We start from the raw sequence: 18,042 nt of genomic DNA on the forward strand, positions 1-18,042 counted from the left end.
GATGGATCTTGTTTGGAGCTAGAATTGGAGGGTCAAAGTTGAAAGGGTAAAAATATATTGGGTAAAAATAACAAAAGGGCATGATAGTCCATTGACATTTAATTTCCTTGTATCTATGAATATCATCCGTGTAAGAATCAGCACCTCTAAGCAAAAATCTTTGTCATTTAACAAAAAAATGTCACATAAGCATTTTCATATCATCTTTTAGTTATATATAAAAATTATTATGTCTGTACCCTTCTAGGAGTAACCTGGGTTTGAATCTTATCAAAGGCGGAATTGAATTTAAGTAGTTGAATTACCTTGACACTATCCCTACTGGGGGTTATGTGGGTACCAATTCGGTACATAAGATCAAACGGTTCCTATCAATCTACCGTTTTTTACCCTTCGTTTTGGTCAGTGGTTACCGAATTGAACTAAGTGCTTTCTGCATGTCGAAAATAATAATGCCACTATATTAGTCACTGCATTATTGATTGTAGAAACTGACATTCATGCTTAATATATGTTAAGCTACATGAATTTATCAGGTTTTGTTCTAGAAGATGTTTCTTGTATAAACTTTTGCACAATAAAACACGCATGTTGGTTTATGAAAACTTGCTAGCATAATAAGCACACTTTTATGAGTACAATTAACTATTGTCATTACAAAATAATTAGCTTTTGCCTAACATACTAGAAATATTATATGCTAGCGGTATTCGAGTTGATATAACAATGAAAAATAACACGTCTTATTTGACCAAATGGGTTAAAATTTTGTGTTGTCTAAGTCCATTAAACAAAAAAAAAACAAAAAACTCAGGGCCTGAATCTTTAGTAAAGCCGGCTTAAAAGAGGTTCAAGAGATGCCATCGAGTCGGGCCTACTTTGAGTGCATTTTTTTTTGTATTGAATAAATAAGAATGAAGATTTCTTCAAGTTCTCCAACTTGAATGACTGCTTTTAAACAAAGCCTTATTTTTGTGGCTGCTCATGAAGATGAGACAAAGCTTGATGTCAATATAGAAATGACCTGTTTAACTATTAGATTAAAATTAATTGTCAAGATTTAAAATTTATCTTTGAACCTTAATTATTAATTTTCATCAAATGTTTAAAGTTTTTTTTAAATTAACCCTTCAAGTAAGACCTCTCCACCCATTGAATATAAACCCATAATCAATAATTTCAATTTGCAAATTCATTCAAGACATTATAGTCTAAAAGAATAATAATTGAATTACTTTATAATTTAGTAAAACATATACATAGTATTATCTACAAGTCTTGAGTTGCCTCCATATAATCTAGCCACTTATGGCTACCTAAAGTCCTAACGAACAAGAAATCCAAACAATCTTGTTATCTTGGCAGCTACTGTTGCTCGAACTCCTAAATGACACATAATTTCCATGGAAATTACCAATTTTGATCATCATCCACAAGGTTTTAGACCTCCATGCTCCATATACTAAATGATCACTCACAAAAATTTCACACAAACTAAGATCATAATATGATTCTAGTTTCTAATTATTTCTCAGATTTGTCTACCTAAGCATGTCGCATGCTTGTCTTTGCAGCCCGCTTAAGACCGGCGAAATGCTAAAACTACTACCGTCTCCAGTGAACGTAGGATGCCCGAGAGGGGATGGCCTATCAGGAATTGCAGGCACCTCAATATCCCCTTCCAACATCTTCAATGCATCCATAATTGTAGGCCTTAAAGCCACCATTACATGAGCACATAAAATTCCCACAAGCACAAATCTTTCCATGATCCCTTTTGGGTTCATAGCCTCATTGGTTGCACCATGTCCTAATAACGAATGATCCAAAACCTGCCCGATTTCCCCTTCTTTTATTAGTGACCAAGCCCAATCTGTAATCAAGAAGCCACGAGGCGAAGAGCAAGAAAGATCAAGAGCTTTTCTCCCACACATAATTTCCAAAATTACAACCCCAAAACTATAAACATCACTTTTTTCTGTAAGTTGACCATAGAGGGCATATTCGGGTGCTAAATAGCCATGGGTTCCGGCTACTCTAGTAGTAAGATGTGATTGACCCTCTCTGCTTTGCTTGGCTAAACCAAAATCTGCAACTCTAGCTCTCATGTCCGCGTCTAGAAGTATATTTGTAGCCTTGATATCTCTATGATAAATCGCGGGTTTCACTCCATAGTGCAAATAAGCTAAACCTTTCGCGACATCCAAAATTATAGCCTTCCTTTGAGGCCAAGTCAATCGTGGTTTTTGAGGCGTCGATGGAAACAAATGGTCATCAAGATTCCCATTCTTCATATACTCATAAACAAGAAACCTTTGATCATCTCTTCTATCAAAATCCTCATCTTCTCCATATATACAACACCCTTTAAGTGGAACAAGATTTCTATGCCTCAAATTACTAATAATCTCAACTTCATTACAAAACTCCTCATTCCCTTCAAACTCCGAATCTATAATCTTTTTAACAGCAACCACCGATCCATCGTGTAAAACACCCTTATACACAATCCCAAATCCCCCTCTACCTATAAAATTTTTAGGCGAAAAATTATCAGTCGCTTTTTCAAGCTCATCAATCTTGAACCAAATAGACCCAGTATTCGGCCGCCTTCTAACCCTACCCGATTCGAAATCATCCATACCCAATTCATCAATTTCTCCCCTTTTTCTCTTCCTATCCCACCAAAAATACATCCCAACTAAAAAAGACATAACAAAAACCGCAACAAGTCCTCCAACTAATCCAAATATCAAACTAGACCTATTACTTTTCCCCTGTTTTGGCAAATTAGTAATCCCTAACGCACATCTAACAGCACCATCACTTTCAGGCCCAAATTTATTGACAATTCCAGCAGCATACAATACAACAGAATAAAAACAAATATTCGAATGCGATACATTTCCATCAATACCATTTAACACACTATGCAATCTTAATCCAGCATCAAGACAATTAGCACAAGTAGTAAGATCAGTTAAATCATCTCCACAAGACGAATCAAGAGCCGTCGAATTATTTCCTAACTTTTTATGCCAATTATCCACACTTTTTATCCCAGCACACGAAATCGTCGATATATCAAACTGTATAGGATCAAAACAAATGTTTGCAAGATTATTTGGTAACTTTAAAGAATCTAGCTTTTTTTGAAAATCCATTAGACAACTTTTTGATGTACCAAGATCAGGAAGATTAAATAATGATGTTGTTTTTAAATGTCTAGATAACCCGATACCGTAAACACTAAGTAATGAACGACAACATGATGTGTAGTTGGTAACAACGTTTGTAGAATCAGGACGACATTCGTTTGTTGGCCATGGGATTTGTACAACATAGTTTAAATCTAATGGACATGGTTCTGAGAAAACAAAAAATGGGGGACTGATTACAAGAATTGTGAAAATGGTTGTTGTGACAAAAAGTTTCATTTTTTATGAAAGTTCAGAAGTGGAAATGAAATGGGTAAGAAGTAGATTTTGATAAAATTGAGTTGCGTTGAAGATATTCGTGAATGGTTGGCTAAAAGAAAGAAAGAAAGAACGTAGAAATGAATGGTGGATGGTGATGTTTTCGAACAGATAACAAGTCAAAGACTGCACTTATGATGGTGGGATCATGAGAAAAAATGATGACTGTTTTTGTCACTCTTGTAGTCTTGTTTGATGATAATTGACAAAGGACAGGTTAAAGTATTTATTGTCTTATTCTTAATTGTGTTATGTGGCATGAGGTCATACAATCTAGAGTTTAAATTGGTTCATTGAATAGTGATGTACGTTATTTTATATGGCAGCTTTGTCATGACAGTTTTATTCCGTCACTTTTAAACCTAGTACACCTTAATTATTACATTTCTATACTCTATATATAAACAAACTATCCATCTCTAAATTAAACACTCTATCTTTAACTTTCTTATTTTACCCTTTTAATTTATACTACTACCAAACACTTTAATCCTAAAATATCAAAAATACCCTTAAGAAAACCTTACGCCTAATTTGTCTCCCTCCCCCCCCCCCCCCGAACAACAAAAGACACACATACATTACCTCAGAACCACCTCCCTTTAAAACACACGAGCACAGTACCCGCGCATTGCGGCGGCTAGAAGGCGATGACACTATAAAAGGAAGGCGGTGGTGGAGATCGAGGGAGACGGTAAAGAAAGAGGGCGTCGCAGAAGGTGAAAGAAGGTTGATGGGAGCGTGTAATAATTAAAAAGAATGAGGGAAGATGATATATAAGGGTTTTATGTTTAAGTAGGGGTGTGAGGGGTATTATGGGAATGCTGAAAAAAGTGCTTAATTTCCTAAAATAGATGTTCAATATGTTTTATAAGGGAGTATAGATATAGCCACCGCCCCCAAAACCGTCGTCGTCTCCGCCGTCTAAAACACACATAGCCATAGGTACGGTGATCTAGTAATCGCACGGGTACCGCTAATTAACCAGCTTTTTTTTCCTATGCCCCGCCGCATCACGCGGATACAAAACTAGTTTGTCATACATATATATGATTTCTGTTTTAATAAGGTGAATATAAAAAACATACTCATGAATAAGGGTGAAAATAAAAAACATATAGGTCAGCTAACTAACTGAACCAACTGATTTCTGAACCGATATAGCACTGCCCATGATGTTAGTTTGGAAAGTAGATGAGGTGCCTTGACGAGCAACTGATTTGAGAGCCCTCTCGAAGAACACCACATATGATTTAGCAGGCAAGATCAAGTGTTTGTGGATAGATGAAAGATGGTGACACCATTCAACTATGATGTCTTGTCAATCTTAGATTTATTATGGTCATTAGTATTATCTAATATAAAAATAAATATTAAAGTAAAACATAAAATAACATTTTGTTCATTAAATTGTGATAAAATTAATAAATGAAGATCCGTACAGCGAAATATATACAATACACGAAAATTTCATGATGCTCATTGATACACAAAAGATTTAATGATGCTCAACAATTTTAATTTTCATTAAAAAAGAGAATTGTTTTTATTTTTATATTTAGAATAGCGAAGGGCCAGACCACAGGTATCCGAACTGGATACCGAGGATCCCCTCCCACCGCAGGCCCCACTTGGTAAATTCAACTCGCACGCCAAGAATATTGGCTAGTAACAATGCTCGAGACGAGATTCGAACATGTGACCCTTGTTACAATATCCGGGGTGTCCAACCACTGTGCTAGCAAGTGAAGAACATAAAATTGTTTTATTTCTTTTACATTAATACGTGATTTCTACCCTGCGTTGGGTGCATAATATTTTTGAAAGAAATGGAAAGAAATTAAAATTTGGAATAATGAAATTTGACAGTATATTTATTATTTTATTTTTGTCTTCTATGATTTGGGTATTTGATGACCAGTGACACTAAATTGGTGAGGGTGACAAATTGGGGAGTTTTGAGTTGAAAGGTTTTTTTAGAGGTGATAAGAAAATTTGTAAAGTTTCACCAAATCGGTGACCATTACCGCCTAAATCAACAACCACCACCGCTGGCTATCTTTCTCCCCCATTGAAACATCAACCACCACTACCACTAAAAATGCAAAATGTAATCAACATTTACTATACCAATATAAAGATCATTTGAGTTACAGTTCAGTGGCCACTTGCCTCTTAAAAAGCAACTTGGTGGAAACACCACTCAGATTTGAATCTCTACGAAAGCATATCCAACCAGCTAAGGTTTTTGAGGTCTCGTCGTTAGCTTGAGAGGAAAATTCCTCTATGAGACTAAGGGTTCCTGGACATTTTTTTTTTCTCGTTAGAAGGTTGACTCTTTTCTTTTGTTTAAAAAAAAAGGTTCGAATCTATTAACAAAATATAGCTTACTCCTCGTTCAAACAATGGGAGAATCTCTCTCTCTTTTTTTTTTTTTATATATATTTTTTCCTTTTAGCTAAAACAAGCTAAGAAAGGATGGAAGAATTTGACTCTGCCCGGCCATGCATTAATATTCCCCATCTAGAGCTTAGCATGTTCGTTATTGCAACAAACACACGTAAGACAATGCTATTTTATACATTTTAAAATATCACCAGAATATGTGGGAAGTTTACTGTTTACAACTTACGTTAACAATTTTACATCCCTTATATTAGTTGACTTTGATTCAGTTGGCTAGTTGCTACATTTTAGATGACTTTTCTGAAGCCAACGTGAGCAGTAAGACATCTAGGTTTTATTGAAATAGTTAGATGTTTAAATCTCGGTTGGGATCTTATGGGTTCTTTTTTCGAATGGTGTAACTAGACCACTTATTCTGGACCTCGATTGTTTGGGGACATCTGTTGTGAGCCTGTGAGTTATCCGGCAGAGTTCCAGATTTGATAATCTAGAATTTGCTGGTTGTTAAAAAACATTGTTTTCTTATAAGAATATACTATAACTAAGAAATGGAAAAATAATTCTGATACGTAAGAGTAAAGCATACCTAATAAATGATACACTTTGGTGGTTCAGACAGTTATGGGTTTGACCACAATTTTATAAGGGAATCATTGATATCATATGTATTTTTGAGATCGACTTGTATTATTATAATAAAATTGTTGTGTGCTGTCAAGGTCAAAGTGGCTGTATGTTAACAGATTTTTGTTAAGGCTATACAAATTAGTTGGTCACAATTTAATCCGGATAAACGAATTAAATTTTTCCTGTTCAAATTATTCGGCAAGGGTGACTCGTTGTCTGAGATGTAAACGACTTAACCGAGATGACCATTTTCATACAACCTCCATGATGTTTGCAAAAAAAGATTCAAACATGAACCTCTAGTGAGAACATCAAACGCCTGACCACTAGGTAAGTAACTCCCAATGCCGTCTTTCACAGGTTTTGGGTCCCAATACCGTCTTCGACGGTGTATGGGGGAGGTTGATATGTAGACAGCCTTACCCTTACCAAAGGTAGAGAGGCTGCTTCCAGGTTCTACCATAGGTAGAAAAGGACCTCCAGCCTTGCTGGGCATGAGGATCGAACCCATGACCTCTGTTTCCAGAGGCATGAACTCCAACCACTGATCCAACCCAGTTGGTTATCAAACGCCTGACCACTAGGTCACATTTTATAATCCCGGTCTTTTCATAAAATGATCACCTTATGATAATTGATACACAACGAAATAACATGGGCATGGATCAGATGCGCTCATGGGCATAACATAACTACATTTTATTAAAATTTATTCATTTCAGTTTCTCAGTTCTCACTAGTGTTATCCTATGCCCGCCTACGTGTTGTGATGTTGTGTACAATCCAATATGTCAACTTTGGCATTCCCTTAGATGGCTAGAAAGTTCTTGACTAAGATACATCGTGTAGGGTTCTAATCTAAATGTATAACAAACATTTCATGAAATCGTATCATATCTCATGACTCATGGAGTCATGGTGCCATGGTGGAAAAAAAAAACTTCGAAGAGGAATGCCAGATGATACAACGGGAACTAACATATATACATTCATCTGAGAATCTTCTTTCTTTAAAGGGTAAAAAGCATATATTACCAATTGCCAAACTTATCAATATGGTTTAACTAGAATTATGGGAATACTTTTTTTGTGATTATGCTTGCTAGAGATATAATAAGTATGTATTAACTGTACTCTTGGGAAGGCCAAAACCTGCATCAAGTATTATACAGGAATCAACATGCTAACAGTCAATAAAGCATTACTTTCGGAAAAAAAAAATTCTGCACATTCGACTCTAGAAGATTTTAAATGGAAGTTGTGCAGGATGGCGGGCCGGGTACTGGGTCAAAGCGGTTTTAGGTTGAAATTGGTTGTTTTGGTACTAGTTACTGCCCAAATCCGCCCAAATCCCAATTGGGTCTGGTTGAACCAGAAACAAGTTTTTAATATTTTATACAGATTAATGTGTTATTTATTGTTACAATGACTAGATTTTGAACCCATGTGTATACACAAACAAAAACAAAACGAGATTTAAAGTTAGAAACTGTGCCTATTAATCAATGGGAGGCTTTTCTAAATTTATATATCTTGTTATATTATTAAAGATTAATCAATAAGATCTTTGTAAAAAGCAAAACTAGGACTTGGGCAACTTTCATCCATTAGCTCAATTACCATTTTAGTTATTTTTATGAACTTCACCACATATCTCCTTAAGTAACTGAATTATAATTTTTTTTTTCGGGTTATCATTATAAGGCAAGAAACTAGTTGGTAGATAGCATACCTTGGTAAAATGATAGTTAATCATCTGGGCTGAAAAATCAACGAAGTAAACTCCAGAATGATTCCTATTGGAGGGAGATGTATTATCAATTGAATCTGGAAATGTTGCTGCACTTGATGTTCATCAACTCTTTGGTACAATAGCAGCCAACGCACGAGCATATGTTGGTTGGAGGTTTCTCAAAATGGGCTGCATTTTTCGCCCATAGAGTGATATTAAGTGAGAGATAGCTGCTCCTATTTGAAGTTTAACTTCTCGTGTTTCGTATGGTGAAGCGGCCACTTGTGCAAATACCATAACCAAATCTGAAACTAGTTGAAGGATCTGATGAACAGTTGATAGCATTGATCAAAGAAATGTGTTAGCAATATGATGAACAAACTTTGAGTTGTTTAGGGGGAGGGAATGCATTCTAAGATCTAAATAACTACCTGTGAGTTGGATTGCAAAACAAGGTTGCAAATGCAATTATAAACAGGTGCAGATTCCTCTCGATCTTCTTTTATGGGAAGAACTTTGATAAGAAGAGGGAGAACCTGGTCGTTATTAGGAAAATAGTTTTAGCATCTTCTAAGAGATTACAGAGTTAATAAGACCAAAACCAGGAGGTGGCAATAACGGGTTGGGTTAAAACAGGTTCAGATTAAAACAGAGTCTTCTTTGTATGGTTATGACCTAGCTGAATGGTGTTGAACCCCAAACACTTGTGTCTCTAGTTTTTAAATTTCTATCGTACAAACATTAATATTAAGAATAATATTAGGTTGGAGGTTGTATGCGCTAAAGACTTCAGTGGCTTTCAACCCATTTGACCCTGTTCATCTTTTTTCTTTGGTCTTATTTGACCCATTTGACATGTTTGATATAAAAACTCAGAGCAACCCATTTATAAGTATATGGGTCAAAATTATCACCTCTACCAAAACCTGGAAAATCTAATAGCAGAATGAAAACCTGATTTAGTGGGACAGAATCCCGGTGTGTCATAATCATCTTTGCAATTGCACCTGCAGCATTATCTCTTACTGCATGGTCTGGCTCAGATTCTTCGAGCAGTGGATAAAGGCAGTGTAAAGCGTCACTTAAGTATCTGATGGATTATAGAGACAATGAACCCATCAGAAAAGTACCAGAATCACCGAGAATACTAGAAGTTAACTCCATCTCATAATAATTGTAGCATTTTTTACATATATTTAAAGTAAATGGTTAACTATTAATCTTCTATCCAAAATACTCCATAGTTTTCAATGAAGACAAACAAAAGAATCTTGCGGACTTATATTGTTATCATCAATCTATTTAGTGATGAGAGGGGCAATTGAAAAACTTGGGAAATAATTCTTAATAGATGTTTCAGTTTCCATATGATGTGTGTCACAAAGAAAATTACTGTAACTTATACTTGTTGAAGAATGTGTACTTTTCAATAGGCACAAAATTTATGTATATGAAAGGAGTTTACTTCAGACCGCAGTTTCCACCATTCTTGAACAGCTCACCGACACAGAATGCAGCATTCCTCCTATTGGTTGCCGATGATGAAGCTAATTCTTTTAATACAAAGGGCATCACTGGCTGAAAGAAGATGAAATATTCCAAAACTCAACTTCATAAATCTAAAACTCCATGAATGCAATTAGAAATGAAACAGCAAATCCACTTAGAAATTACGTCTATGTAGTCAGATACTGGAGAGCCCATATTCTGAGCAACTTCCGCAAGACAAGCAACCACCATAGTCCAATCTTGAGGTGAGCGTGATCCTTTCTGCAGGCCCACAATTCGACATAAGTTGGATAGAGAATCACAGATGCCATATTGGTATAAATCTACATGCAATACAAGCGTCTAATACATAATTAATAGTGGTAGATTTATAAAAAGGTGTGGTACTATTATCAATTCCCATTTATTTATGAATGGGTCAAATAAAAAAAGTAGCATAAAAGGAAATGTGTCAAACTCAAACCGATTAGACATCGCCCAAAGTGTACTTTTAATGCACAAAAACCTCCAAACCATTTTATTCACAGAATTACAATATTGTGGAAATATTATGACTTCTGTAACCATATTTAGAAAACTGAATACTAAAAAAAACCTACCACTCAAGGATGGCCAAGTGTTTTAATGCTTGGGAAATAAATTACTCCAGATATCCAAAGGAGTTGCCTCAGGTTCGATTACCACCAGTTTCAACCCTTGGTGATCTGCTACCATAAATTTAGAAAAACTAGACGGGTTCCCGCGCGATATAGCGGCAATGGTGGTAGCGACGACTGTGTGGCGACGGCGGCAGTGGTGGCGTGGTAGTGAATGTAAATAATTATATGGTTATTAAAGGGTTGGAGGATCAATGTTGTAAGTTATTTCATTGAGAGTATTATAGGTATATAGGTAAAGATGTTTAAATTAACGAATAAAGAAAAGGGGTAATATGGTCATTTCAAACTCTTAATTACTTGAGGGGAAGGGGTAGTTTGCTTTATATGATAGTATAGATATAGATGGGACAATATGTTTTCGGTCAACCAGCAAGACCCAACCTATTTTGACCAGTTACCCATGCGCCAATTATGCAAGCTTTACAAAATATTAACATAACATAGTCCAGAGTAAGCTCACCGCAAATTCCATTAAGGCATCATAGAGAGTTGCAAAGCTTGTTGCGAAGTTAGAACCCATAGCCTTTGAAAAAGCAGAAAGGAGGTCTGTAACAGCATCCATAAGCATTTTATCATGTCCAAAATCATCCTTATCGCTATCACTGTAAGATTCTACTTGCTGGCAAGCTGACTTCTGCTGCAACAATATCAGAGTCGACTCTACAAGCTGAGGAATATCTGAGTTCAGAAATTAAGAGCACAGAAGGATCAGGACACTTGATCACTAAGTTTAACTAAAAGCAACAGAAAGGTGTTTGAATGTACATTTTGAAAGTAATAATGTGGTATTGATTAATGAAATTCAGATAATGAGTTTTATCAAGATGTGTTGTAAAAGATAGTGTTGTATGAGTGATAATCATTTCAAAATGTCAATCGAAACACCCCTTGGAATATGAAACTCATAGAAAACAAAAATAGCAAAAGTCATACAAGGTTCAATGGCGACATATTCAAAATCCTTAGTGATTTTTGCTACACTCATGCAAGCTTGAGCAACTACTTCCTTGTCATCATCTTCATTCAGAGTCTTGGTATAAATGGTCATCACAGTACCTGGAATAGGAATATCATGCATCATAAAGGATAAAAGAACCATTTAACACCTAAAGGCAACACAAGGGATCCTCTGGTCATATGCTGCCAAAGATTCATGAACTTACCAAGAAGTTGTTTTGTCTTTGATGTTCCTTCCTGAAAAGGAAAAATAGCAAACTTGATCAAAAAGAAGTAGATTATGAAAGATGGTGATTATATTGATATTAAACACATATAATAGCTTATTCATCTATATGCATAAGCGATAACTAAGATATGCATAAAAAGGAAGATTTCAATGAAGTACTCTTACATTCTGACCTTGTAAAAAGGCATGGGCAGCTGTCAAAATATCTGCAACCAGAATCCAACTGATTCTCAGATATGGAAAGGACACTCAATTAGTCATTACCGGGTGCATCATTTCTATATTTCTTTAGTTAGATAAAGTGGAAACATTGCTCATAAATGGATTATTTTGAACACACCTATCTTAGTGTCAAAACAAATATAGCATTTCCCATTAACTAAGTACATTATTTCCTCTATATTTACATATATGTGTATACCATATCTAACTGGTGCTTTAACCAATTAACCTACATAGGAAAACTGTGGCTGCATATGAAATTGACTATCCAAAGACCGACACCAGCCATTTGTAATTAAAATATATGTTACTTACGTTGCAAACCAGTAATGGCCTGAAGTCGGACATCTCCATGGAAGTATATGGAATGCTTCACCATAATCTTCACTGACTCTTCTAAATATCTAGAAATGATTAAAGATTTACATTGCTAGGTGATGGTAAATTACTAATTGATCATAGATCTACTAGTACCGCCACCATGTGACCACATGGGCCCACAGATGAAGGCTGCAAGTCACAGGTTCAAATCTTGCTAAAGGCAAGAGGAGAAACTATATTTAGTGACCCATGTGGAGAATGGTGAGTCACCGGGAATGAGTTCTATGCGGTGTGCACTCTGGGTACCAAGACGGTACATGGGACTAGAGGGTTCCCACCCATTTACCCTTTTTTTCAGGTGATGGTAAATTTTGACAGAGTGGGATACAATAAACAAAAGGATACGGAGCATATGCAATCTTTGTATGAAGAGCAAATAGACCAAGGGATTGAGTGGCAGCAGCCTTTTCATCTACAACCTTGGTTCTTATACTGATGTTCCCAACTCTCGGGTCATCTTGAGCTTCGTCATCTGATGAAATTGCACCTAATCCAATGACATCTTCATCCTCATCTGAATCATCAATATGAATTGAAGGCTCATCATCAAGATTGCAAGAAAAAAATGCCAAAGGTACCACATGAGGAAGATACTGTTGACAAAATATCATGCCACGTTTTAAAACATATCTCAGGGTTACCCGAAAATAGTAAAACAGGTCTAGTGAATACCTGAACAACTCTGTCTCTCAAAATTTCTGTCACATTGCTGAAAAATCCATGAGTATACTCACGCAGTTCACTGCACCCCAGCCAATACCCCTAAGTCACATTTAATAGGTCAGACCATTTCACATAGGCTATTGAGGTGGAAATATGGGTGGGTCGGGTGGACTCAATAACAGATTGAAACAGGACAGGTCGGGGTTACCTGAAAACACTTTTTTCCATTTCTTAATGTTTCTGATGCATAATCAGTGCATTTCATATGATTAGAAAAGCAACACTACTACAATAGTAATCTGACTATTTGAATAACAACTTTTTAGAGGTGGTGTTCACTAAAAATACACATAGGGTAACTTTTGTCCCATTTGACCCTTCTTTTTAGCAACTCTTTTTAGTTGACCATTAGAAATAAAACGTGATCCAAAGTGACAAATTTATAAGTTAATGGGTTCAAATTTCCACCTCTGTTAAGCTGGAATTATAGGCACTAATAATGAGATTTATTACAGAAACTGCAGCTTCAATAAAAGGTGGTAAGATTGCTTCCATTCTTTCCTGTCCTGCAATCTTTGCAACTATTCCCATCAATTCAGTAGCGGTTGCTCGTAACAGGAGGTCATCGTCATTTCTAAGCATCATGAAAGTTTTCATCAATTCCAAAACCCTTTCAGCATATGGAATAAATGCTTTCTCTGCAGCAGATGCAATTGAACCAATTGCGGACTGTAAAAAAGAAACAGTTTAAAGAGATCACTGATGTAGCAGCTGAAGTAAATCATGAAGCATGCATCATTACCCTTACCAAGCATGCTTTCTGTGATGTTCTCGGACTATTTTGAAGAGAATCGAGTAGTTTTCCCATTAGTGGGTCAATAAATTGGATGATATCCACACCAAAATTCTCACAAAATGCTGCCAAGGCATAGTAAGTTTTCTCCTGCGAGAATATGATATAAATGAGTAATTTTTACAGGGATTGACCAATACTTTATTCGTCTGTAGTTAAAAAATTTTATAAATAACTAGTGTATCAACTATGGTCCAATTTCCTAATAGAACAAATTTAAAAGTCAAGCGCATCAATAATACACTTTGGTGACTTTCATGCTATTTCCTTTCTAGCCAACTCTTTTTGTTGTACCCATTTGAGATCAAACATAGCCTCAATTCTTAGGTATAATTAAAATTGTCAACTCTAACAATGAAGGTATTTTACATGAAAAGATGAAGCTCTGATGCTACTAATGTACCTTCACATCATCTGATGGATCGTGTAGTGATTTCAATATACGAGGGAGAATCCTTTCATAGTGAGAGATAATGTCGGGCTGCAGATACTTGGCAAATTGACCTAATGCATACGATGCAGCTCCTCTTACAACCTGCTCAGGATCTCTTAAAGCTTCTAAGACAATATCAAGATCTGGTTTAATATTCTCCTTCATCAACTCTAAACAACCCTCTGAGATCAAACCCAAAACCATGACAGACGCTTCTCTTAGCTTTGGATCGAAGCTGCGGTTGTTCCCAGAAGCAAATTCAAAGACAGATGGAAACACATACTTTGACAGCTTTAGTGACATAGTATCAAGAACTTCTGCAGCAGCTCGATCTGGTGAGAGATCATCATCTTCATCACTGTTAGTTGCTTCTGTAAGCAACTGACACATAATTTGGAGGATCGGAATGATCAAACTGTTCTCCTTAAGAGAATTTGATTTATATTTTGCAAGCCATGAAATAATTTGAATAGCCTGATCCATGAAACATAAGGGAAGGAATAAGGCATCACAGTTGAATAAACAGACATTTTCACAAAGTATTCAAGGCGTCGCTAACCTGATGACGGGTACTAATTTCCATGTTTGTATTTGAGCAAACCTCAAGAGAGAACTGCACTACATACTTAATTGATTCTCCAGGAAGGGGTGCTGGAGATTCAATCAGTTCATCAAATATCTCAAAAGCAATTATGGAAATATCTTCGTCACCAGACACAAGGCATTCTCTCGAAAAGTTTAATATGCTGGGAATAAGCTCACAAAATTTAACCTGCATATATATGATAATGATCGATCCTCGGAAATCTAAAGAAGAAAAACTATATAGTTAGACTCACCACTTGGGATTCATCATGAGTAGACTCGAGAAAAGCTCCAACTGCCCTGTCCAATATATAGAGTTCCAAAGTGGTTATAAGAAAATTCATTTTACATACTACAATAGAATTAGGTTAAGTTAAAATCTAATATATTACTTAAGAGCAGAAACTCTAATATCACTGAGCTCATCTTGTAGGCATTTGAGTAAAAGTAATTGCAAGTCTGCGTAATATGGTTGGAATGAATCCCCGATTGTCTCTGTTAAGGAGCTGCACAACAATAATCCCACCTTGTATCATGAAAATGACAAAATTAGATTTAGTTGGTCTAAAATGAACCGAAACAAATGTTGAGACACCGAGACATGATTGAAACTAAATACTGATACACTAACACTTTAGAAAATTAAATTTTGGATTAATGAGCAAAAGTTATCACCTGTCTGAGATCTTCTTGTGGACTTTGACCGCACTGGAACACAAATGGCAGTAGATCAGGCCATTCACCACCTGGAACAGCATACTTCGCAATGATACTTGCCGCATTTGCACTAGCTCGTCTAACAGCTGGACTGACAATACAAGATAGTCATAAGACAATCAGGTTGCTTTGTGAATGAGGTGAGGACGAAGTACAAGATGAAGATTAGGAAGCATAAATCTACATAACTCAAGTTATCCAAGCTTATATACAGCAGATAAGGTGTAATGAAGTCTTCCACATTACTTGAATCCAATGGAGTTGTGTGTGTAGCTTACCTCTTGGACCAACTCAAATGTGGATTCAGCCGACTTATTGACTCTTGGGGCTATATGAACACGCCGATGTATAGCAAATTGACAGGCATCACATTGCATGTAAGAAGTTAGGCCTCTCCCAACCCACGACGAGAGTCTTCGTCTTGGGCTCTCCCAGGCTCTCCTTGGGAAAAGACAATGGCACAGGTTCGTTGTAGTCCTCTTCCTAGGAATTGTGTCGTGGTGACGACGAGCGAAGATGAGAGAGGGTGGCGTTGGGGTTGGGGGCCGGTGTTGCCAATTAGCTTTTCAAAAAATTAAAAAAAAGAAAATTTTTGGTTTTTTTTATAAAAATTAATAAAATATTTGAGGAAAAAGTAAGGAACATGTATATTTGGTAGTACTAGTATTTCTACCCGGACGTTGCCCCGGGAGAAAAACATAACTCTGGTGATAAAAGTTACAAAAACATTAAGCCGAAAAACAAAATTTGCGTGACAAAAGTTAAGAAAATAAAAGTTGTGGTTCAAAGTAAAGAAAATGAAACTTTGGTAATAAAATTTAGAAATCAAAAGTTATATCATAAAAGAAAATAAAATAAAACTTTCAGAGCAAAGTTTAAAAACAAAGTTATATGAAAAAAAGTACAAAAGTTAATAAACTTTATACCTAAAAACAAAGTTTGTATGTTGAAAGTTTAAAAAGCAAGAGCTATGTGACGAAAGGTAAAAGGGGAAATGTAAAAAAAAAAAAAAATTTTGGTGGAAAGTTTAAAAAGTAAAAGTTATGTAGTAAAAAAAAAAGAAAATAAGGGTCGTTAAGTCCGTCACCTAACAGTCGTTAAGTCTGTTACCTAACCGTCGTTAAGTCCGCTAATTATGTTGGATGCTTTAAAGGCTTGTACCTTATGCTAAAGGGGGAGTACTTTTAGCTACAGTAACTCCCCCTCACATTCCAACTTTAGTTTTTAGTATATATATATAATTACATTTTCCTACAAACTTTCCTTTCTAATCAATCCATCATTTAAAGAAGGCATTTATCTATTTTTACTCCTCCATAAAACAAACTACCCGAACCCCTTTTAACTTTTTTACCTTTAAAATACTCAAAATTCCCTTACTAACACAGCTAACATTATCCATGAACCCAATATACTTTAACAAAATTAATTTACAGTATGTATCCCTTAATTACTAAAATAACCACACTACCCCTTTTACATCGATAACCTACACTACGCTGCCGCCGCTACCACCATCACCGCCGCATTGCGCGGGTATTTGTCTAGTTATCACAAAAATGAATGCTCATTTCTACTGTCAAATATAAAAATGATAACAATTTTTTCCACTAAATTCAGCTTTCTCCTAATTCATGGCACTTATGGACTAACCAATTATCTCTACTATCTTACACTTAAACTAGCATAGTATCCGCGCAATGTGGCGGCGGTGACGGCGACAACAGTTTAGTGGTGTTGGTGACCGGTGATGACATCGACAACTGGTGTCGAGTGGTGTAACCGTGTAAGTTGATGTAATGGTGATAGTGGAATATTTTAAAAGATAAGGACTTAGAGAGTAAATTAGCAAGATAAGGTTCTAAAATGTAAATTAATTCATTAAGGGCAAATTTGGTAATCTCTAATAACCCTTCCCGTATAGCGGTGTTTATTAAGGATAATATAGTACTTTTGCATCTAACCATTTTTTAACACTCAAGGGTTGATAATCATGAAACAATATACGTTCAGACATAATCAAGCAAAAAATGAAGAAATATACGTTCAGACATAACAAAATTCAATAAAATTTAAAATTGAATTAAATTAATATCAACCTGGATTCAGTAGTGATGCTTTCAATGAGAGATTGTTTGACAAGCTGGCGAATATCATCCGGAAGCTTCGGCCAATGACCGGTGATCTTCTTACGAAGGATAACGGCGGAGAGTTGCCGGACATGAGGCAATTTCGCGGACCGGATATGATCGATAAGCTCCGGAACAACGAGCGGATCCCGAGCCAAACGTTTTATTTGATTCTCGGCTTGCATTCGCGCCTCGTTGTCCGGCATTAGGAATTGAAGGAGAAGAAGCTCCAGTGATTGCGCCATTTTTGTTATATGTCTCCTTCGGTTTAGCTATCATTCTATATATCTATTTATCAATTATTATATGTATAATTGTATACGTATAGGTTGAGGAGAAAAAATGGTGACGGTTTTGATTGTGGCTCTGGACGAACTCACAAACATATGATTTGTTAATTGATATAGTTGGCTTCTGGAACAGACCGTACGTTAAGATCATTTTATATCGACACTACAAAAATA

General features: G+C 36.0%; 2 protein-coding genes across 2 annotated transcripts; both read right to left on the reverse strand.

Annotated features, from left to right (window-relative positions):
* Nucleotides 1–1,212: 1,212 nt before the first annotated feature.
* LOC122592972 (probable receptor-like protein kinase At1g11050) lies at nt 1,213–3,564 on the reverse strand. The gene has a single exon (XM_043765305.1). The coding sequence runs from the start codon at nt 3,435–3,437 to the stop codon at nt 1,542–1,544; it is 1,896 nt and encodes a 631-aa protein (XP_043621240.1). The 5' UTR covers nt 3,438–3,564; the 3' UTR covers nt 1,213–1,541.
* Nucleotides 3,565–7,488: 3,924 nt separating this feature from the next.
* On the reverse strand, nt 7,489–17,823 carry LOC122594111 (importin-4-like). The gene is made up of 21 exons (XM_043766585.1): nt 17,549–17,823; nt 15,408–15,540; nt 15,125–15,258; nt 14,987–15,032; nt 14,707–14,919; nt 14,118–14,621; nt 13,670–13,804; nt 13,375–13,590; nt 12,871–12,960; nt 12,544–12,791; nt 12,133–12,221; nt 11,761–11,801; nt 11,573–11,603; nt 11,343–11,465; nt 10,870–11,087; nt 9,916–10,011; nt 9,707–9,819; nt 9,196–9,331; nt 8,673–8,777; nt 8,242–8,565; nt 7,489–7,661 (listed from the first exon to the last, which is right to left on the reverse strand). Exons 1-20 carry the CDS (start codon nt 17,821–17,823, stop codon nt 8,365–8,367), a joined length of 3,147 nt encoding a protein of 1,048 aa, XP_043622520.1. The 3' UTR covers nt 7,489–7,661; nt 8,242–8,364.
* Nucleotides 17,824–18,042: the final 219 nt, after the last annotated feature.

The sequence above is a fragment of the Erigeron canadensis genome, chromosome 3, assembly GCF_010389155.1.
Source record: "Erigeron canadensis isolate Cc75 chromosome 3, C_canadensis_v1, whole genome shotgun sequence".
NCBI lineage: Eukaryota > Viridiplantae > Streptophyta > Magnoliopsida > Asterales > Asteraceae > Erigeron > Erigeron canadensis.